The 22,936-nt window shown below is 36.6% G+C and overlaps 1 protein-coding gene and 1 non-coding gene across 6 annotated transcripts in view; both read right to left on the minus strand.

The window, feature by feature from the left end:
• Nucleotides 1–22,936, minus strand: part of LOC102057777 (A disintegrin and metalloproteinase with thrombospondin motifs 6) — a 155,247-nt gene that overhangs the window by 81,977 nt on the left and 50,334 nt on the right. For all 5 annotated transcript variants that reach the window (XR_008730091.1, XM_055698088.1, XM_055698089.1 and 2 more), the window contains 3 exons: nt 22,334–22,439; nt 9,960–10,106; nt 1,218–1,359 (listed from right to left, as the gene is read on the minus strand). Coding sequence is in view for 4 of the 5 variants with exons in the window: in XM_055698088.1 (XP_055554063.1) it covers nt 1,218–1,359; nt 9,960–10,106; nt 22,334–22,439 (395 nt within the window). In the remaining variant the exon portion in view is untranslated. The remainder of the gene's footprint in view (nt 1–1,217; nt 1,360–9,959; nt 10,107–22,333; nt 22,440–22,936) is intronic.
• LOC129734647 (U6 spliceosomal RNA) lies at nt 18,498–18,603 on the minus strand. The gene has a single exon (XR_008730135.1). It is a non-coding gene; the product is annotated as a U6 spliceosomal RNA (small nuclear RNA).

The following is a 22,936-nucleotide window of genomic DNA, read 5'->3' on the forward strand; positions in this document are numbered from 1 at the left end:
ACCTGCAGATTTCCTTAGTCTGAAAATAGTGTGTGTGGTGAGAAATTGTAAGAAAAAAATGGGGGGGGGGAAAGGGTTATGCCTTGGATGTAGTGATAGGAAAAAGGGCCCTTAAAGAACACTGGTGGGAAGTGAGAACTTAAAGAGGAACAATGAAGGCCAAAAGAGGTTTGATGATGGATCAGGAATAGAAGATCCAGTGAGCTAGTCAACCAACTACATATAGCTTATAAAACCTTTGCACAATGAGGTCTGCCAAAGAGGCATCCTAAGAATAATATTGTATTTATCATACCAAGAATATTAAAAATGGACTTTCTTTGTAGCTAGCCTTTAGAGAAGTGAATAGAGTAAATTCAATGGTTACACTGTCATATTTGAATAATAATTAAAACATTATAAAAATATATGTAAATTTAAACCACTAGATATGTTTTCAAGGTTTATTTAATTTAGTCTCAGCTGATTATTTGATGACAAGTACAGCAGAATGTATCATTTTACTACATACTTCAGGCTGCAAGATTTGAAGTAATATTTATAAATTTATTGCATAATGGCCTAAGTGTGTAGGTTTTTATTTATACTGTAAATTTCTTTACTTGCAGCCAAAGCTTTGCTAGTACTTAGCTATTCAGTATTCCATTCAGCTATCTAGCTTCATGTTCCTGCTCCCATAACCAATTATTGTCCTTTTAAAAAAAGGGATCTGAACAATGTGAGAAACAATAAACTCAATGCCAGCAAAAAGAAATTAAAATAAAAACAAACAGACCTGACAAATCAATACAAGTACAAAAGTAACTTCAAAATGTAGCTTTAAATTGAATGGTTAAAGTCAACACAACAGACTTCATGTTTTAAGATTAATACAACATGAACCTGATCTCATTTAACTGAAATCAGCTAAAATTCTGTAGTATACTTTACAAGGAGCAGGATCAAGTGTTCTGGACTCCTTTTTTCCCCTAAAATTAAAGAATGCTTCTCCAGCTCATTGTAACCCACACATTTTGGTGTAACAGTACACACAAATGACTCAAGCAAAAGATGCAGCATAAGGATTAAAATGTACCCTTTGCTTACATATGATGGCACCAGACAGTATGCTATCAGAAATCTGTAACCCAATACTGCATCTAATTAAATATTTATGTTATAAAGGAATATATACAAATGACTAAGCAGAACACAGCAAAAGGATTAAGACTTCTTACCCCATATTTACATTGGCGAGATGTTGCTCCATACTGGAAGCGACACTGTTCATCAGCATCATACACCTGCCCTGGGGCCACAGCTGGATAAAGAAATTCACGCTTGGGAGGCTCATTATCAAGGCAAGTACCACGGCCTGAACTGTTCAACATAAAGGACCAAAGGAATTAGGAATTCTACCAACTGTAAATCACAGTAACAATATCATGTAACTAATTCTTACTTTTAACATCACTGGGTGTGAAACAAATATGGCTGCAATAAACAAACAGTAAGATGGTACACCCCATAGTAAAGATAAAAAATAATTAGAGGGAATTTAGAGATTAAAATAATTTTCATCATTATTTTCCCCAACATTGTACACTTTTAAGATTCGGATGACAGGGTGCTGGGCCATCTTGCCTAGACTGTGCTTTTGACAAGAAAGGTTGGACCAGGTGATCCTTCAGGTCCCTTCCAACCTGGCATGCTATGATTCTATGATATTAGCAAAAATGCTTATTTTAGATTGTGAAATATATTACATATATTATCCTTTTGAAAAAGTACAATAATTTCTGAGCTACACAAGACTGATTTTCAATTTGTTTTAAGATTCCTATTTGTTTTCACTGAAGAATAGCTACATTTGGTCATAGAATGAAAAATAAATAAACTAAGCAAATAAATTAAATTTACAATTCTTAATAACCCTTCTGGTCCTTCAAACAGCTAAGTACAATCTTATAGACATGAGCAGCTCAAATGGTTTATATAAAACACATTTAAATTTCAACACTACTAAATGTTTATAGGATTAGGACACTAACATGAATGCCTCCATCTGAGTGAACAAAAAAGTTAAAAGTGGTAAAAATTCTCCAGAATCTTCAAATTTACATATACTTGGGTGAGTGAAAAAATCTGTGTGGATCCAAGGATCTTTTTTATTGTATTATTTAGTTTTTAAAAAGTCATGTTAGAACTAAGATCATCATCTTTGAAAACTTTAATATTCGCTTCTTTTCACTGTTTTGTTTGGTGGGTTTTGTTTTTTTCTCGTTTTTTTTTTAGTGTAGTGGAACAAATAACAAAGAACCAAAGGAAGACAGAGTTGTTCTGTTTAGAAAACTTGGTAATTTGCTAAATATAATTATTCAGTTTTATTTAGTCAGTGTGCATAAAAGAGGACAGATGCTTTTTTACTTTCATTTCACATGTGAATAAGCAAGGATTTTTAAAGTATTCTTTATGCCAGCACTTTAATTTTTTTTCCAACATTCCAACAAATTTTGCCAGCACTTTTGATCTTTTCCATGAACCTTGCCAAATAAACATACTTTCAAAAATTAATGTTCTACACTACTCTTTGGAGATATTCAATTTTCTATACTTTTTATCGGCAGATAAAAAAGACCAAAAAGCCCCCTTTAACCATACATTTTATGTTCTCATTTTAAGCCTATCTTAATAATTTATTTGAAATACTACAATGAATCCTTTGGAAAAACAAAAAACAAACAGCTGCCAAGCATTTCAGAAGAATGCAAAGAGCAACTAAGGCAATAAGCAGGTAAATACAGGAAAAAAATATGATTACTAAGGAAAATGAATTTCATGTGATTCACCTTTATGTTAGAGAGTATTTTGACTGTCTAGAACTTAATGATGGTGATGAAAGAGTCAAGTGTTTATGGGTAAGGATCAGGGTGAAGTCCAACAAGGCAGATATGGTGGGAATCTGTTACAGACCACCTAACCAGGATGAAGAGGTAGATGAAACATTCTACAAGCAGCTGGGAGAAGTCTCATGATCACTAGCCCTTGCTCTTGTGGGGGACTTAAACCTACCAGATGTCTGCTGGAAATAAAACATAGCAGAGAGGAAACAGTTCTAGAAGGTTCCTGGAGTGTGTGGAAGATAGCTGCCTGACACAGCTGGTGAGGGAGCCAACCAGGGGAGATGCCCTGCTGCACCTGCTGTTTACAAACAGGGAAGGGCTGGTGGGTGATGTGGTGGTTGGAGGATGTCTTGGCAAGAGATCATGAGATGACTGAGTTTTCAGTTCTTGGAGAAGTAAGGAAGGGGGGTCAGCAGAACCGCTATCTTGGACTTGCAGAGAGCGGACTCTGGCCTGTTTAGGAGCCTGGTTTACAGAGTCCCTTGGGAGTCAGTCCTGAAGGGCCAAGGGGTCCAGGAAAGCTAGACATTCCTCAAGAAGGAAGTCTTAAGTGTGCAGGAGCAGGTCATCCCCATGTGCCAACAGACAAGCTGCTGGGGGTGAAGACTGGCCTGGATGAAAAGAGAACTTTGGCTGGAATTCAGCAAAAAAAAGTAGAGTTTACCAACTTTGGAAGAAGGAAGGGGCTGGAAACTCAGGAGAACTATAAGGATGTCGTTAAGTTATAAAGGGAGAAAATTAGAAAGGCAAAGGCCCAGCTAGAACTCAAGCTGGCTACTGCCATAAAAGACAATAAAAAATGTTTCTGTAAATACATTAGCAACAAAAGGAGGGCTAAGGAGAATGTGCATCCTGTAATGAATGCAAAGGGGAAACACAGTGACAAAGGATGAGGAAAAGGCCAAGGTACTTAATGCTTTCTTTGCCTCATTCTTTAACAGCAAGACCATTTACCTTCAGGGTATTCAGTCCCCTGAGCTGGAAGAGAGGGATGGGGAGCAGAATGAAGCCCCCATAATCCAAGGGGAAATGGTTAGTGATCTGCTGCTCCACCTAGACATGCACAAGTGTATGGGGCTGGATGGAATCCACCCCAGGATACTGAGGGACCTGGCAGAGGAGCTCATCAAATGACTCTACAGCACTTATCAACAGTCCTGGCAAACTGGGGAGGTCCCAGAAGAATGGAGGTTAGCCAGTGTGATGCCCATGTACAAGAAGGGCCAGAAGGAGGATCCTGGAAACTACAGGACTGTCAGTCTGACCTCTGTGCTGGGGAAGGTTATGGAGCAGATCAAGTGCCATCACATAGCATGTGCAGGACAACCGGGGGATCAGGCCCAGCCAGTGTGGTTTTATGAAAGGCAAGTCCTGCTTGACTAACCTGATCTCCTTTTATGACAAGGTGATGCACCTAGTGGATGAGGGAAAGGCGGTGGATGTTGTCTTCCTGGACCTTAGTAAAGCCTTTGACGCTGTCTCCCAGAGCATTCTCCTGGAGAAACTGGCTGCTCATGGCTTGGAAGGGAAGGCTCTTTGTTGGGTAAAAAGCTGGCTGGATTGCTGATCCCAAAGAGTTGTGGTGAATGGAGTTACATCCAGGTAGCAACCAGTCCCAAGTGGTGTTCCCCAGGGCTCAGTATTGGGGCCAGTCCTGTTTAATATCTTTATCAACAATCTGGAAAAGGGGATCAAGTGCATCCTCAGTAAGTTTGCAGACGACACCAAGTTGAGTGGGTGTGTTGATCTGCTTAAGGGTAGGAAGGCTCTGCAGAGGGATCTGGACAGGCTGGATTGATGGACCAAGGCCAATTGTATGAGGATCAACAAGGCTTAAGTGCCGGGTCCTGCACTTGGGTCACAACAACCCCATGCGATGCTACAGGCTAGTGGAAGAGTGGCTGGAAAGCTGCCTGTCAGAAAAGGACCCTGGGGGTGCTGGTTGACAGCCAGCTGAACATGAGCCAGCAGTGTGCCCAGGTGGCCAAGAAGGCCAACAGCATCCTGACCTGTATCAAGAATAATGTGGCCAGCAGGACTAGGGAAGTGATCATGCCACTGTACGTGGCGCTAGTGAAGCCACATCTCGAATACTGTGTTCAGTTTTGGGCCACTTACTTCAGGAGGGATGTAGAGGTGCTGGAGCACGTCCAGAGAAGGCCAATGAAGCTGGTGAAAGGTCTGGAGCACAATTCTTATGAGGAGCAGCTGAGGGAACTGGGGTTGTTTAGTCTGGAGAGGAGGAGGCTCAGGGGGGGAACCTTATTGCTCTCTACAGCTACCTGAAAGGAGGTTTTAGGCAGGTGGGGGTAGGTCTCTTCTCCCAGATAACAAGCAATAGGACAAGAGGAAATGGCCTCAAGTTGCACCAGGGGAGGTTTAGATTGGATATTATGAAAAATTTCTTCACTGAAAGGGTGGTGAAGCATTGGAACAGGCTGCCCAGGGAAGTGGTGGAATCACCATCCCTGCAGGTGTTTAAAGAATGTGTAGATGTGGTGCTCGGGGACATGGTTTAGTTGTGGATTTGGCAGTCCTGGGTTAACAATTGGACTTGATGATCTCAAAGGTCTTTTCCACCCTAAATGATTCTATGATTCTATAATACCACCACCCCTCAACTCATTTGAAATCTACCTTTAAAATATCACATGTGTGGTTGTAGTATAAATAAATATTGCATTTTCCCTTTTAATTATTGCAGATATATGTATCTAAATAGCAGAAGTTGGGAAACTATCCTACATTCTTTTGAATCTAAATATTTCAGTGTTGTATTTTGCGGATATGAGGAGTACATGTTAATAACTCCAATATGGAAATAACTCAAATACAACTGATCTTTCTGTACTGTTAGGACCAAACTGCAGATAGGAACTTTGCTTAAACAAGCAGTGGGAAGTTTAGCTTGAGCTTGTATTGCATATGATGGGTATATTTCCATAGATTCCAATAGTGTAGAGGTTCATCTGTAAACTGTGATACTGTAAACAGACAGGCAAGGGCACAGCATTTAAAAACTCTTATTATCTTTGAGTCTCTCAATAGGCATATGGACCCCTGAACAGATTAGATTACAGAATCACATCTAAATCTTTAAATGCACCAAACCTGTAAATTAAAGTCTATACCTACTCTACAAGACATATAATTGCAGAAATTTAAGTCAAAATATTTGTAGTATATACAAAAATATGCCTGTTCTGCTCTAATGATAGGATTTTTACCATTATTCAGTCAGTCTTTCACACTAACATAAAGCTTGACACCCAACGGTTATTATGTGCTAGAAGAAAGTTTTCCCCAGGAAAAAAATGGCTTTCCTTGGCCATTTCAAAGCCTATGCTGACTGGTCATCCTTCTTGGGAGCTTTGAATCATCTAGTAGCAATACATAGCTTTGCTTTGTCTTTATTCCCATCCTTAAAGCCATATTCATCCTCTATCCGGCCATCCCGCAAAATAAATTGTTTTCCCAACTAGTGTCTGACAACTGATACCTTCCAAGTGATATTTAATGGCTGTTCCTCAGTACCGTCAGTCTGGAAAATTTGTTTCTGGGTGTAGTTTTTAGAAAGTCTTGAGAAAGAGGAGGGTGAAGCTGAGGCTCAACTTTGAATATCACCAGGATGACTTCAGTTTCAACAGTGCAAAACTCCTGTAGCAAATGGTGACCCAAACTGGTAAATCTACATGAATCTACCTTACGATAACACTTAATGAGCTTCTAGCAGAATGCATTCCAGCCGCATTATCTTGGTGCCATGACAGCCCTGCCCAAACTTGTATACAGACCCCAGCTGATAAATCTAAAAGGTGATAATGTCATACAGACTCATGGCCTCAGTTTTCTGCTTGTGTATCTGCATTTCATCCCACTGTGCTCTATCTTTCTTGTTAGACATAGCTAAATGAATCCTAGACTAGCCATACTCACTAAACACAGAAAAAACCCACTTGTCTTCCTTGTTTGTGGTCTAGTGGGTCCTGTCCCAGCTGTGAAAGGGGGCAGAGTCTAATCTATCTGGAATAAACATCTGCAGACACAGATAACAGCATCTTGAGGGTTTGCCTCTAAAGCTCTAAATCATCATCTTCCTCATCTGTTGCTAACTTGTGAAGAAGTAATAGAAAGAAAATGGAATAATTTTTCCTGTCTGGATGCCGATTGTTCTGCTATTTATAGGAGCAGTCAGGGAATTGCTACCACATGAAATTCACTATTTTTCTTTGCTTCTTGTTCACTGATCATTACCTGCAACAGAAAAGCCTCTGCTCTTAAAGCTGTTCTGCCTCAAGGAAAGGTGTGAATGGGTAAAAAAGAAGTCATCTAGGCTTCTGACAGCTGTCCTTCAGGTACCTGTGTAACTCTATCTTAACAGCTTCCTGCTGTCATTGAGGAGATGACATGAAAAGCTGGGGAGAAGACTAGAAATGAGAAAAAACCTAGTTTTACAGACTATTCTACTTTTGTGAAATAATAAAACTATTTTAAGAAAAAAATTACCAATTCATTTATTGGATATTAGAATCGCAAACAATAACAAGCATGGATTTATAATGAACAGATCATGCTTGAGAAATCTGAAATTTTTAAATACAGACTGCAGAATTAGTAGATGAAGGAGAAGTTATCTTTGGTTCTTAGTTTGTTAACACAGTATCCTGTACAATTGGAAAATCTATTAATAATTGCAATGCATAGAAGAATGTTTATCCAAGGTGGCTTTGAAAAAAATAACATCTTCATTCTCATTACAAAAATATAGCTAAAATATTATAAAAGATAATTTATTATTGGAACTGCTATTTCTAGGGGTTTTTTTTACTCTAGCTCAAATATCACCTAGTATCTTCAGTAATGATTTTTTATGAAATTCAGAGATGGTAGTAATTCAAGTAGAGTTGCAAACACTGGCAATTATAGAGAAGTATCTCAAAAAAACCCCTAGAAATTAGAACTACAGGAACAGATTCACCAAATTACTATTCCAGATTTATGTTAATGTAACTACAATTTCAGTGGCATTCCCCAGACTTAAAAATGAAACTAAATAGTGAATATCAAACCTGGGGAATGGAAAAAAATAATGGAGATGCTAATAGTAAAAAATAAAATAAATAAAAATATTTAAACATAGAGGAGGTACAAGCTAAACATGTTTTTCAACTGACAGTAAAAAACTGAAAGATCACTGCATACATATCAAGTAAAGAAACAAGAAAATTTGTTCAGACTGAAATTTAAAACTGTGCGGGAACTTTATGAACAAATATTTAGCTCTATTACATTTGCAGCATAATACAAGCCACAGAATTTTACCACATTTCTTTCTCAAAAGCCATAAATAAAAAATGACTGCTTAGCTACCTGTGGAATTACATCTTCATCAATAGATAACCTATTTACAGGACAATTACGAGTTTAAAATGGAGTTCAGAAGAGAGCAACAAATAGAAGTAAGACAAGGCAGAGAAGAGCAGAACTGACAACACTAAGAAACAAACCACCAAATGCTACAATACCTGAACTGTAAGCTGATAGAACTACCAAGCTGTGAAATAATCACTCAGAAGAGATGTAAAACCCCTATTCTTTGTCACAGTTAAAACTAGGCTGCATGACATACTAGAAAGACTACTAATGGGAACAGCGCTGAATTAACAGAAATGATTGGTAATGATGAATCAAGTCTAGCCTGTATTTTTTTTTTAATAATGCTAGGGTTACATGAATATATATATCTCTCTCTCCTGAGAAAATCAACTTATATTGTGAGAAACCTGTATTACACATACATGTAGGATGTCTTATTCAGTGTACTTTAGTTTAGACACTCATCTTAAACACTCCAGTACATAAAATTGGGTGGGTGCATAGTTCAGTGGGTTGATACAAAATGCCTTAACCTGATACAGAAACAGGAGAAGTATTTTCCTCTGAACAGCACCTAACACCAACATGAAATGTCTGTCTCTGCCCACTGACTCTATAAGGAGCTCAAAAACCTCTTCAGAATAATTCAGTGTTCCTATACATTGTGTGGGAAGCTACATTTGAACCAGTCTAAAGAAAATGTATTGGTCTGGATGTGTTCCTTCAGGTAAGATTCAGAATACAGCACCTTATTCTGAGGTTAGATCCCTGAAAGAGAAGCCCATTTTGTTCTTAGTAGTCTAGTGGTTAGACCATTTGACTGTTTTAAGTCCATCTCCTAAAACACAGTGTCTGAATTATTAAACAACCTTTATTTCTAAAAGGAATGATTGCACTGATGACACTGAATCTATCAACCAACTGCCATTTGTTCCCATAAAGCTCACCTTACACACATTTTTTTAAAATCCTGTTATTAACATGTTCTCAGTGAACTAAGTTCTGTATGTGTCTTCCACAACTTAAAATACATATAAAGGCTTCATTATGCATCATGTATACCAATGTATACATTGATATGAGCACATTTTTGAGACTTTTATTTTTTTCATACAGAAGTAAAATTTCAGGTAGCAATCTATTTCTGGATAAATATCACCACAGAAGTATAGGTTAGCGCAATTTTAAGGTATTAATATAATAATCATTATATTCTCACTAAAGGTACCAAAGAACATTGATAGAAAAAAACCCCACAAGACTGCATTAAAAAATCAGAATGAAATGTACAAGGAACAGGGCTAGAACTTTATTCCTTTCATTCAATTCCCTCACATTATGCATGTATTTAAAAAAAAAAACCACTTCCCATCATTCATAGACAAATTCAGCTCTTCTCTATTTCTCACCCTCAGAATAATTTAGCAATTTAGTAATAAAATATGATCAGCACTTTAAAATGTTTTGAATAGATTATAAATGAGAACTGTAAGGTGGGGGGGAATGGAGCAGAAGAAGCTTTTGCCATTACATAGGAAAAGGACTCTACACTATAAAAGCCTTAAGTAACTTGCTATACTTCCATCTGTTCATTCTAAAAAATGTAAACCATCAGAACAGGTCACTGTGTCTCTCTACTATTTATTCTGAAAGGTGTGGATTTTTGTAACAAATCAAGACTTTTCTTGAGAGATTACTTACTCTAAAAAACTGGTGATGTAATCCCGACTGCAGGCTGACCAAGAGAAAGGGTTGGTGTTTGCTGTAATATGAGCTGCCATTAGCTTTGCTGCTTCATGACCTTTGGTCCCACAGGAATTTCCAATTCCATCATGATTCATACCAAAACTGCCCCAAAAAGAAGAGAAACCACCCATTATTCTTCTGCAGCATCGGATATCTCTTAAAACTTAATGTGATTTTTACAGAAATCATGTTCGGTCCTAAAAGAACATAGTACAGAGAAGTTTAAGTGGAGAATCAGGATCAGTTAAATTCTGTTTATTCAGATCTCAAAATACTGCACAACTATGTAACATTTTTTCATAGACTTTTGAAAGCATTTTACTTATTTTATAAAGCTTTTAAAGAAAATTTAACAATATTCTTGCAAGATAAATACAGAGCACTCAGTCCTTATTCGGGTATTGTGGTATTTTAACTGGATAAGGAATACACATTGTGTGCTTGGATTAGTAAACAGGGACAAACAGGGAGTAGGTGATGTTGCTGTAACAATACCGTATAGGTACACAATAGCCAATGAGAGCTCAAGCAGAACACGGGTTTTACAATTCCCAGGGCCATGCTGTATGCATGCTCTTTCTATGTATCCACTCACAGGGTGACTTGGAGCCCTTCTGTTAGTGCTCTCCTTTGTCATGGAACTTCAGAATGGAGACTAAAAACCAGCAGAAAATACATTAAGAAACCTCTAGGTAGCACTTGGCCAACAGAGATTTCCATGCAACAAATTAATTTTCAGCAAAGATGATATGACTCTGGAAAAAGAAATATGGCAAAAGAATCCTTATGCCCTAGAAATCCTTGGAGCTATAGATGGCCAACATAATCATCAAATTAAAACTAGAAGTTAACTCACAGAAAAACTATTTGAAAAGGTTTTCATTATATGTATAAAACTAATTAAATTGTTACTGTTATTCCTAAACAGTGAACAAAATATACCTGACTGGCCTGACATAAATGAAACACTTGAAGAGAATATGAATTTTTCTTATGATCTTTCTTAATAGTATACATTTTTTTTAACCTCCATTTTCTTACTCTGCCTTTGATTAATTTCCTCTCAGTCACTGGGGGGGGAAACCTATTTATTTAAATATTTAAATATTAACCTTTGGCCAAGTTAGTTCCTCCTTCCCAAACATAGCACAAGGCTTATGAAATCAGAGGGATGGGTAGAAAGATACATAGAAGCCTTCCTGACCATGGGACAGAGAAGTAGTCAAAGGGTATGTCATAACTGAGCTTCTGCATACCCAAAACAGCGAAACTGTCACTTTATGTGTCATTTAAGACATCAGTTGTTGTAGCCTTCTCTATTACAAACACTAAAAAGTCTGACTGCCTGACTTCTTACTCATCATTCAGGAATACAAATGTGTTGAGGCACTCACTCCATTTCAATTTTCTAGAAGCTTTTAGGACTGACTGCCAGAAGATACAAATAGTGGTAGATTAGAATTTGGCCATTTATCTACTGACAAGAGTATTTCATACCACTTTCTTTACTGAAAACAGTGACAGTGTTCTTATATTCATCTGAACGTATTGCTCCAGCACGCGGTATAAAAATACAAGACTTTCATGTGACTCTAAGCTTCAGTGCACTGGGTACTGTTTCACCTTTTCAGCTGAACATAACAAACTAAAAGTACACGGTATTGCTAACTACTACTCCCAAAACCCATTAATTGCATGGATATAAGAAAAGGAAAATCAGTGAATGATGGATGTTTCCTACAGGCTGAGGAAGGACTTCATCATCAAAAAAGCATTACTTTCATGCCTATAAAATGTCTCCCTGTGGAATACCTACTCTGTAGCAATGCCTGCATGTATATAGTGTGTGATATTTCATAAATGCAGAAAGTCATATGCTATATTATACATGTGAAAGGTCTGACTGACACCTTATATTATTATATCATCAAACAAAGAATACCCCTAGTATATAAAAAATACTTATCTGAGCAACATATGTGCTATAATGAAACTTTCAGACCAGTGTTAATTATGATGATCAGTCTTCAATATTGATATATATTTTGGGAGGGAAAGAGTTAGATGTCCAATGTAACAAACTGAAGCAGAATTTAACAATGAAAAAAAGTACTTTATTGGCCTAGTTTTCAACTGCCATCATTACCTAGAATTAGGGGCACCTCAAATGGAAACATTTCCTTTTGAATTTCTTTTGTATACTTTCTTAAAATAGAAAACCTTAGTTTTTAATAATCTCTATGAATTATTCCCTTTATGGAAATGGGCATTTGGGTATGTGGGAAAGAGTTGAATTGGATCATGTTGACTATTTCTGATATCCAAGCTTATCCCTAGTTAGTATATACCCTTTGTCAAAGAAATTACAGACTTCAACTGTCTGGGAAATAAGTATCATTTGGGCCTATATAAAAAAAAGAACAAAGTATGTAGTTTAATAGCTTTCCTTCTTCTACTCACTCTCCTTATGAAAAAGATGTTGCTGATGTCAGTGGTATGTCTGATAAAAAGCATGTCTGTGAAGCTGCTATTCCTGATGCACACAGGACTCAATGCCTTTTCATGAGCCGATGGTTTTCTCATTTTTTTATAACTATTTATTCACCTAAATCATCTATTCCCTTCCAAGAAGGCTCTTCTACTTGCTCCTGCTTCTGAATTTAGGAGGAAACTGATCATTAGGTGCAAGTAATTTTTTCTGATGCTTGGAGAGGGGTTTTGCAATTATTGTCATGTTTTTCCAAAGACTGTAGTGGCAGCATGCCATTATAGCCCAGTAATTTGCACTCCTATGGCCAGGATTGCAGATGAAAACACATTTCTGTCCAAAGTACCAGCTTTATTTCCACCAGAACATATTGGTTATATTTGGTCATCATTACATGAAGGCTATATCTTTTACAAAAACATGTTTGCAATTAGAGTGGAGTGGAAAGGCAGGGAAGAAAGGAACATAAAATACTCCTCATGGCATCACTGTTATAATTTACTTACCTTTTTCAAACTGACTGAACACATGCAGACTCTATTTCTTTCACTGGCTTAAAGAGCCTGTCTAAAACTACCAGTATAATTCTGGCTTCAAAAAGACAGCCAGATGAGCAAGGAGAGAGAGAAGTCTTCTCAGTTGACACATGAGTTTTTCTATGAAGTTACCTTTCTGCCTACCATCTCAAGGAAAGATGTTTAGCCCAGCAGCTCCGAATCACTTTTTTTCCAAGCATTATGGCTCCACTTTTCAAAGAGAGAGTCTACATTACATTTAAGAACTGTGCAAAGCAGCAGCACCAAGAACTTTAAAATCATAATTGAAACAATCCTGCAATTTCTCTATAGTTTGTATACTACCTAAATAATGCTAATGCAGCAGCATGTCTGACTAGTGCTCAGTGTCTGTTTTGTTTACTAACATCTGCAATGGAACAGATATTTTTTTTCTTAGCAATCTTTTTCCTCATCTGAAAAAATATCTGAGGGAATTATTTGTAATACACATCCAATTTAAGATATGACCTCAAAAATCACAGGGGAGATAACTGGTCTCGGCTGCACTGAATAAAGTAGCAATAGATAACCAGAGACTGCAGTATAAACAGAGGGAAGGATGGGAATGTAAATTTCTTGCCTACCCTTCCTTTATCTTGTTTAGGAACAATACTGCAGGTCCCTACAATTTCATTTGTATTTAAGGTGAGATTGCCGATTTGTTGGGTGGTTCTAAATTATGATGGCTATAGTTGCCAAACACTTATTGCTGATGTCTCTGAAATGACAGCAGTTATTTTTGTGAGACAGCCAGGATGCTTCATTCTTGATTTATTATCCAAAAATTTAAGACAATCTGAATGCTCCTCAGTACTGCTCACAGAGCTTTATTTTGTATACCATGCACTTTTATAGCACTAAAGTTATCTGAAATATGCTACTCAGGTGAACTGTTTTTTTTCTCACTTGTTAGCAATCAATTATCTCTGTTTTTGAATTGTAGTACTAATGCATCTGCATATCAAGCCATTTCCTAGCTTTTTTTAGTTTGGAGCATTCAGAACTGCAGAGAACGCTTTCCCTCCCCCCCCTCCAAATACAACAGGGTATGTTCATTTTTTATTCACTTACAGATTCATGAGTTAGGGAAAATTTGGACTAATTCTTTTAAAGCAGTAGCTCTTACTTTGCTCTGGACGGAAGGAAGGAAGGAAGGAAGGAAGGAAGGAAGGAACTGAGAATCTTGAGTCAAATGAGGCAACAAAGTTTCAGGAATGCAAGCAAGAGAGATATTGTAAAATCAAGCTCTTTATCTTCTTGTCCACTATCAGAGGCTGATTTATGGCTGCATAGCTACATGTAACTCTTTGGGAAAAATAAACATTTCTTTTTAAGAGAGGAAAGAAACTTTAACCTTAAGAAGTTTCATTGTACTAATTATTTGCACTAGGAAAGAAAAAAATAAACATACTAAGAATTAAATGGATCATTTGCAAGCTAATTATCTTGAACCAGGTACATTGGTAAGTATTCCTTCACTGCCTCGGCATGTTACTTAGATACACTGCTCTCAACATTTATGGAGAATGAAGCAAGGGGCAAGGAAGGGTCATGAAGTGCACCAGTGAAGAATATTTTAAAAATTTCAAACAGTACATCTCTAATACAGTAGAAGATTAAAGGCATGCTTGAACAAGTATTCTTGTATTAGAAGATCGAAAGAGCAACTTATATGCTTGTAAAAACTACCAGCTTATTTGCTTAGATAAGATATATCAACTTTTTCATAAACTTTGTATTTCTTTTTAGTGTTGTACTTATTCCCATAATTATTAAAAAAGATGTCATTTAAATCTATATATGTATTTCATACAGCTTAGAATGTCTATTTACAACCTACACTGAAAAAAAAATAAGAAAATTAAGAGACAACTTCACTGTATCTATAAATGTTACTATAGGTTTAAATAGCCTTTTCTTAGCGACATTAGAACATATGCAAGGAGGGAAGAAAGGGAAAACTAGCATGTTTCAGCATTATCTTGTTTAATAAAAAGAGCATGAATTTGCACAAAATCTATTAAAGAATAAAATATTTTTGTCCTACAATATTGGAATTATGAAGGTACATGTAACCCATGCAGCAATTTATGTAGACATACATGGTGCTTTTGTTAATTATTTTCATCCTTAGTGGCAGTGTAATATTTACAAATTGATATGATGTTATGGTAAAATTTTGGAGAAAATACAATCTTCATATTTTTATAGCAATAGAAGGATGGCATTTTCTTTTTTTTTTTACTGTATCCCTCATACCATGTTATAAGAGAAAGTTCTCCCCTCCATCTTTACATGGAAGACCTCCATATATTTCTAGCCAATGTTATAAAAGTACTGGTTATAGCTTCATAATTGCATGCAAATTGCAACTCATCCTTAAAGGACATTATAAAGAAAAGAAAAAAAGAATAAAAAAGTATGGTCTTGAAAAATCCATTTATATTAATTTGATCACAAACATTGATAGCATTTATTGAAACTACCCAATATTGCATTGTTCTCCTCAAGGGAGGGATCAAGTTACTTTACTTTCTATTTCCATGTCTTTATGTGGATTTTAACCTTAACTGCTGATTTCCTGCATTTGGAGACTGTTACATGGTTTGAAGCATCCCTAATCCTTTATTCTAAAGTAATGCAGAATTTACAACTTTGACTTTACTGAAACACATTACTTCCCTGAAAATTTGGGAAACAAACTAATTGAATAATGGTAGCTTTATAGCAAGCATACCTGCCATGAAATTAAACATAATTTTAGCACACTCTTTGCATAACATTTTTCCCTATTTACTTCCTAAAAGTCATTCTTCTCTTTGAGTTATGGCTCATGATCAAATTTGCAATCAAATACAATTTTGATGTATTAGCATAATTTAGTATTAAACATATGTAGCTCTTAAAAACACAGTAAATTCTAATTTACTGAAAAAATGAAGCTTATTCAGAAACCTGAACTTTCTTATGGGGAAATAGCAGACTTCTATGGGAATATTAGAAAAAGTAGACCATAAATTTCTCCTCCTGGTTTACATTGCCATAGCTATCCAGCTTTCATTCCAAAAGAGTAATATCAAGTAAGGTTTGTGTGCTACACAAAGCTGGAGTATGAATGCAACAGGTTTCTACAGTGTAGGTCAAAGTGGAAAGTATTGCCTGTAATCAGGAAGCAAACTTCTGAGCTCAGATTTCCTTTGGAAATTCATGATGCCCTGAAGGTTTCTATAACCTTCCTCTTCACCCCTATTTATTCTCTACACATCTGTTAAGATCTTTGAAATGTTATTACATTCCTTTTCCTTGATTAGAATGCTTTAATGTTAGACAAATTATTTTAGTATTATTAATTCCATACTTCAAATAATATTTTACACAGACACAAACCTTTTCCATATCACAGAAACTAGAATTGGTTTTCTAGTCTATGATATTTCATTTTATAATGCACAATACATTATTAAAATCCCAATGAATACTTTTTTTAATACAAGTTGCCTGCTTTTATATGCTGCAGCATTACAAAAGCAGACCTAAAACAATGTTTCTTTAACAAAAGAGAGAGAATAAAAATATATATAGTCTTATATGGCTTGTCCAGTCGATTTACTCCCTTAACTAAAAAAAAAAGATACTTAAACTGTCCCTAAAAATGTAAGTCATCATTCTCAGACGATCCTAGGCATCTAGCAGGACCCTAAGCATCTAGCAAGGACAAGTTTTAACTTGTCTTGGGTGGTATTGAGGTGTTCATACAATGTAGATCATAGATAAAACAATGACAATACCATCAACTGGAGATGTGTTCACGGGAGACTTGATGGGAAGTGGTGTTAGTACAATTCATCCTAGTTGTGCTTCATATTTTAAGTTTGGTATATGTGTCTCTATTACCTCAGACTGGAGTATTTTCCTAGTAGTTGTACAATACATATATTCCTTGGAGATGCGTTTATTCTAGAAAATATCTCACTCAAACTCAAGTCCTATAATGCAGCTGAGATTATATGATCAAACATGAAGAGCTCTGATCACTGAAGAATGAGGAAAAGACAAACAGCTTCTGAAAGTACCTCTAGGATAACAATTTCCTAGATTAGAAATTTGTACTCCAGCAAAGAAGACCAACATTCTCATATGGACAGTAGGGGTATTTATGCTATTTTTCTACTTTGCATACAGACTAAAAAAGACTTTTAAAAAATGCTACAATTGCAGGCACGTTAGCCATATGAACTAATTCAGAACTAAATACATGCTAGAAAATACTATTTTTCTTCTTCATCTTGCAACCAATTTACTTCATTAGATGATAATCTATTTCCTTACTATTTCTTCCACCTTTTCATCAAGATATGACTGCCAAACTCCTCTGAATTTCAATTCATTACATCTTCTATAAATCAAGATAATCCTTACTTTTCAGAAGTTACTTGAGCCACCAGCCTTTTCCCTCAGCTCCCTCCATACAGCCCTCTATAGATGTCTCTGGTAATTTTTTTCTTTACTCAGAGTTTTATGGGCAGTTCTCTGTCCTAAGTCTAGTTCACTGTCCTCATGTTTTAACATTTCAATTCCCACCTCCCTTTACTCTTACTTGTTCTTTTTCACTTTGTTATTTAGTTTCCAGATCTCAGCTCACACAACAGGACTGCAACAATGAATGGCACAATGCCTTTCTTTTAGGGGCATACCCCTTTCAATGGAACCTGGAATTCCCTATCAGTTCAACTAACCTTCTATACAGTGCCCATGGGGCAAGTTAGACAGTTCAGAAAGTATTCAAATAAAAACACTGAGCGGAAAACCCCCTAACTCAGCTGGTAGGGAAACAGAAAGTGGGACTGGATCTTAAATCTTACACCTGTCTAAGAGCATATTCAAGCCAGCAAATAGTTCCTTTCTTCACTAAGAAGAGAAAGTCAAACTTTTTCTGATGTTCTGGTTTCAGCTGGGATAGTTAATTTTCTTCTCAGCTTCTCAGTAGCTGGTACAGTGCTGTGTGTTGGATTCAGTATGAGAATAATGTTGATAACACACTGATGGTTTTAGTTGTTGCTGGAGTAGTGCTTACCCTCAGTCAAGGACTTTTCAGGTTTCCCATGCTCTGACAGTGAGCAGGTGCACAAGAAGCTGGGAGGGAGCAGAGCCAGGACAGCTGACCTGAACTAGCCAAAGGGATATTCCATACCATAGAACATCATGCTCATTATATAAACTGGGAGGATCTGGCCGGGGACTGCTAAAAGCTGCTCAGGGACTGGCTTGGCATCAGTCAGTGGGTGGCGAGCAATTATATTGTGCATCACTTGGTTTTTTTCCTCGGGTTTTATTCCTCTCTCTCCCTCTCCTCTTTATTACAATTAGTCCTTTTTGGCACCCAACATGGAGTTTGAACCCACAGCCCTGGGATTAAGTCTCATGCTCTAATGACTGAACTACCCAGGCTAAAATATGGAGCACTTCATGAATTTCCTATCATCCTTGCACAGGGACCATACTAATCTTCTCTATATCATTCCAATTTTAATATAAGTGCTGCCGAAGCAAGCACCACGTTGGGTGCTCTTATATTCACCAGAAAGGACTGTTGTGGTTTAACACCAGCCAGCAACTAAGTACCACGCAGCTGCTCACTCACTCCACTCCCACATACCCCTTGGTGGGATGGGGAGGAGAATCAGGGGGGAAAAAAGGTAAAATCCGTGGGTTGAGATAAGAACAGCTTAATAATTGAAATAAAGTAAAAAACCCGAGGAAAAAAAACCAAGTGATGCACAATATAATTGCTCGCCACCCACTGACTGATGCCCAGCCAGTCCCTGAGCAGCTTTTAGCAGTCCCCGGCCAGCTCCTCCCAGTTTATATAATGAGCATGATGTTCTATGGTATGGAATATCCCTTTGGCTAGTTCAGGTCAGCTGTCCTGGCTCTGCTCCCTCCCAGCTTCTTGTGCACCTGCTCACTGTCAGAGCATGGGAAACTTCTTGAAAAGTCCTTGACTGAGGGTAAGCACTACTCCAGCAACAACTAAAACCATCAGTGTGTTATCAACATTATTCTCATACTGAATCCAACACACAGCACTGTACCAGCTACTGAGAAGCTGAGAAGAAAATTAACTCTATACCAGATGAAACCAGGACATTCGACAATACAGGGGATACACATTCAATTTTCACTCCTGCCATGAGAAATCATTGGTTGTGTCATTTCTGCTTACCAGAAATCTTAAGCATTTCTTCAGCATCCTGAAAGTCAAGCATCATAAATCAAATTTCTAGAGACACTATTCTGAAGGCTGAAGTGCTCACTCTGAATTTTATCTGATTCATGGAAGTATTAAGGGTAATACAAGGCTGTTATCAGAACCATGCATAGGGAGAAACAACCATAAAACTGTTAATCTAATACCTTCTTTATGTCCTCAAGAAAAAAACCCCACAGAGTTAATCAGTGTATGGTCATCTTCAATGCAGACAGCTAGTTATGAGTCTTGATTGCTTATCCGCACCAAAACTGGGTTATACAAATATCAAAACCACAATAAAAACTTACAAGTCTTAAGGAACAGAAGCCAGAAACATATTTTAAAAAGTACTTATAAATAGAATGACCATAATAATCACATTCACACTCTCAGTCTCTAAATCTTTAAGATTAAGTGCTTTTCTGGATACTATTCTTCAACCAAATGCAAGTTAATTGGATCAATATAAAGGTAAATGAGTTAAATTTAATACATTGTGATATACAGAAAGTCAGAATGGGTGACCTAATGACTTCTCATTACTTTATAATTTAATGAACTACTAGAAACTAATAAGAAGTTGAGCCATACTTCCCATCAGAGATTCTTAGAAATCCAATTTTGGAGAAATTGTGAATAGTCAACCAGAATACATTACCATTATCGTTACCATTCCCTTTTAACATTTTTTAACAAAACTGGTATTCCACAGCAACTATATAATTAATAAAAACATGATCCGTGAAAATGCAATCCTCTGATTCTAATTTGAGTGGGTTTTTTAGTGTATGTTAGATATTCAATGGAGACATGTCATTTAAATGCTTCTATTTTTCATTTGACAAAAATGCCAATTTCCTATTTCCCATGTATGTCTGAAGAGAAAAGTAATCATTGTGGCACAGCCAAAGAAAAAAATTTACAATGCTCCTTGAAACTATTATTTTACTCACACTTGCAAGTAACTTCTAGTACATTCATTAATAATACCTGCTCAAAAAAGCAGTAAGTCGAGAGAAAGTAATAGCTTGATTGATTTAGACAGAGAGGCATTTAGTCACATTATAGGTGAATGAGGGGTGATGAGTGGATAGCACAAAATGTGCCTTGAAGATTTTTTGCCCACATATTCTTTCCAGCTTTTACTGAAGGTATTGTCCTGGTTTAACCCCAGCCGGCAACTAAGCACCACACAGCCACTCGCGTACTTCCCCCCACAGTGAGATGGGGGAGAGAATTGGAAGAGTCAAAGTGAGAAAACTCAAGGATTGAGATAAGACAGTTTAATAGGTAAAGCAAAAGCCATGCATGCAAGCAAAGCAAAACAAGGAATTCATTCACCACTCCCCATGGGCAGGCAGGTGCTTGGCCATCCCCAGGAAAGCAGGGCTCCATCACGCGTAATGGTTACTTGGAAAGACAAATGCTATCACTCCAAACGTCCCCCCCTTCCTTCAGCTTTATGTACATGGTATGTTCATTTAACACCATGCTTGCAATGCAATTTTCTTTAATCACTGTGCATCAGATAAAATCTAATAAATATGGTTTCTACTTTTATTTCAAAGCAGCACATGTCGTGCAAGCTACAGGAGGAAATGAAAGCCTCGAAGAGCTGAGATTTCAGAATTTTAAAAGATCTTATATATAAGAGGCCAAAAGATATGAAGAAAACACAGATGGTAAAAAAAATAACAATCCTGTGATCACAGGATATATACGATGGCTATATTGCTTTTCTCAGATTCTAATCAAAATCTAAGCTCTTCAAAACAATTGTTATCATGCCAGTTTTACATGATAAAATAGCTGCATATATTTAATGGAATAACTTGTATAAAAGATGTAGTTGCATGATATACGGATTAGAATGAAGATGTATGATTTTTGTGGTTAAACGTCTGACAAGTTCACAGCAAGGTCACATATTACTATAAGAGATGTTATTAAGAAGAATTGCAGAACTATGAGTGATTTGAAGGAGCTCTTTCCTCAACAGCAGAAATATATTTTCCCTTTATCCTATCATTTTCAACTCATGTAAATGAGGAATGAAATAAGGATGATGAGAATTACACGTGTTTTAAATTATTTTTGTTCAAATCTTATACAATTGCTTTTGGATTCTAAAATCCATCTACTTCAGTGCAACTACAGTGGGTTTTTTGTACATAATATAAATGAGATCATACTTGCCCAGTGATTATCTCGCATGATAGGTGGGCTGGAAATAAGTGTTTACTTCCAACTCCTGCTTTTGATCAGCAGATTGATAGCTTCCATTTCAGTCTGCATTGGAACTTTTAGCAGTTGCATCAGCTAATTGGAAAAACATGTCATCCATAACTCAGTGTTGGTCAACCCATGTAAACAAAGAAGGAAACTTCTTGATAACTTCTTGATAATAGAAGGTGCCTAGTATTTTTAGAGTCATCACAACGTACTAACAATGCTGTCTTTTGAAAGAAGACACGAAATATTTCCAGACCAAACTCTACTCAAATTTTATCACTTTCATAACATCATAACTCTTTAAGATGATATGCAGGTGATTAAAATGCAACAAGTGATGCTATGACTGTCATATATTTTATACTTGAGTGAAAGATGACAGAGTGTATGAATATTGACAACAGAATCAATGTTTTAATGAAAATAGTTTGAATTATATGTAAGACAAAATAACAAAAAGCAAAAAGAACTACCTTTTAACTACTTTTGTGGGGGGGGGGGGGGGGGGGGAGATTTTCAAAGCCAAATATTTTAGAAAGGAAACAGAATAGGAAATTTGTGAGCCAAATCTCAAAAGCACAGATTAAACTGGAATCTGAAATCAAAGGGTAAACAACAAGTCTTGAGTACTACAGTTAAAGCCCTTGGAAATATATACTACATAAAATGTACTGCCACTCATTAATACTATATACAGAAACATGGAGCACCAGAAAAGAGATGTTACAACCATGCAGGAAAAATAATTAATATTTTATTAAAAAGGTGATACATTAAAACATATTTTTTCAAACTCACTCACTTGTGACCAATCTCATGTGCAATGGTAAAAGCTGAACCTAGGCCAATGTCTTCATTAATGCTGCAGCTCCTTTCAGGCTCACACATTCCAGCCACAGAGGCCAAGCCTTAATAAACAGGAGGAGACAGAAAGGTCATGCCAAGGTGTTTCAGTCTTAAAAGCCCTTGTTATAAATGCCTGGATTCTTTTCAATAACCTCTATGCACAGAAGGAGCGGTTGGCAAAAGGATAACTTTCTAGCCATTTGCAAAAATCACTGGGGGGAATTTTACTTTGCCAGCTAGACATTAATATTTTCAGTACTGCAGTCAGTGCTGGAAAATGTCTAGACTAGGGGTTAGATTTATAAATTTTACTTCTGGTAACTTGGGACCACCTAGTAACTTGAGTCAGGAGAGAGAATTCAAGAAAGCATTTCTATTTTAACATTCTTGATCCTGAAGAAAGCAAAATGTATCCACATTATTTTTCGAAAGAAATGTTTAAGTTTAGTGGGTTCATAAAAACATATGAGCAACTTTTTCAGCTATTAAAAGCCCCACATGGTACATTGAAAAAATTATAAAAGCAAAACTGAATGCATCAATATAAGAGAGAGGAGAC

Source organism: Falco cherrug, chromosome W, assembly GCF_023634085.1.
Source record: "Falco cherrug isolate bFalChe1 chromosome W, bFalChe1.pri, whole genome shotgun sequence".
Classification (NCBI taxonomy): Eukaryota; Metazoa; Chordata; class Aves; order Falconiformes; family Falconidae; genus Falco; species Falco cherrug.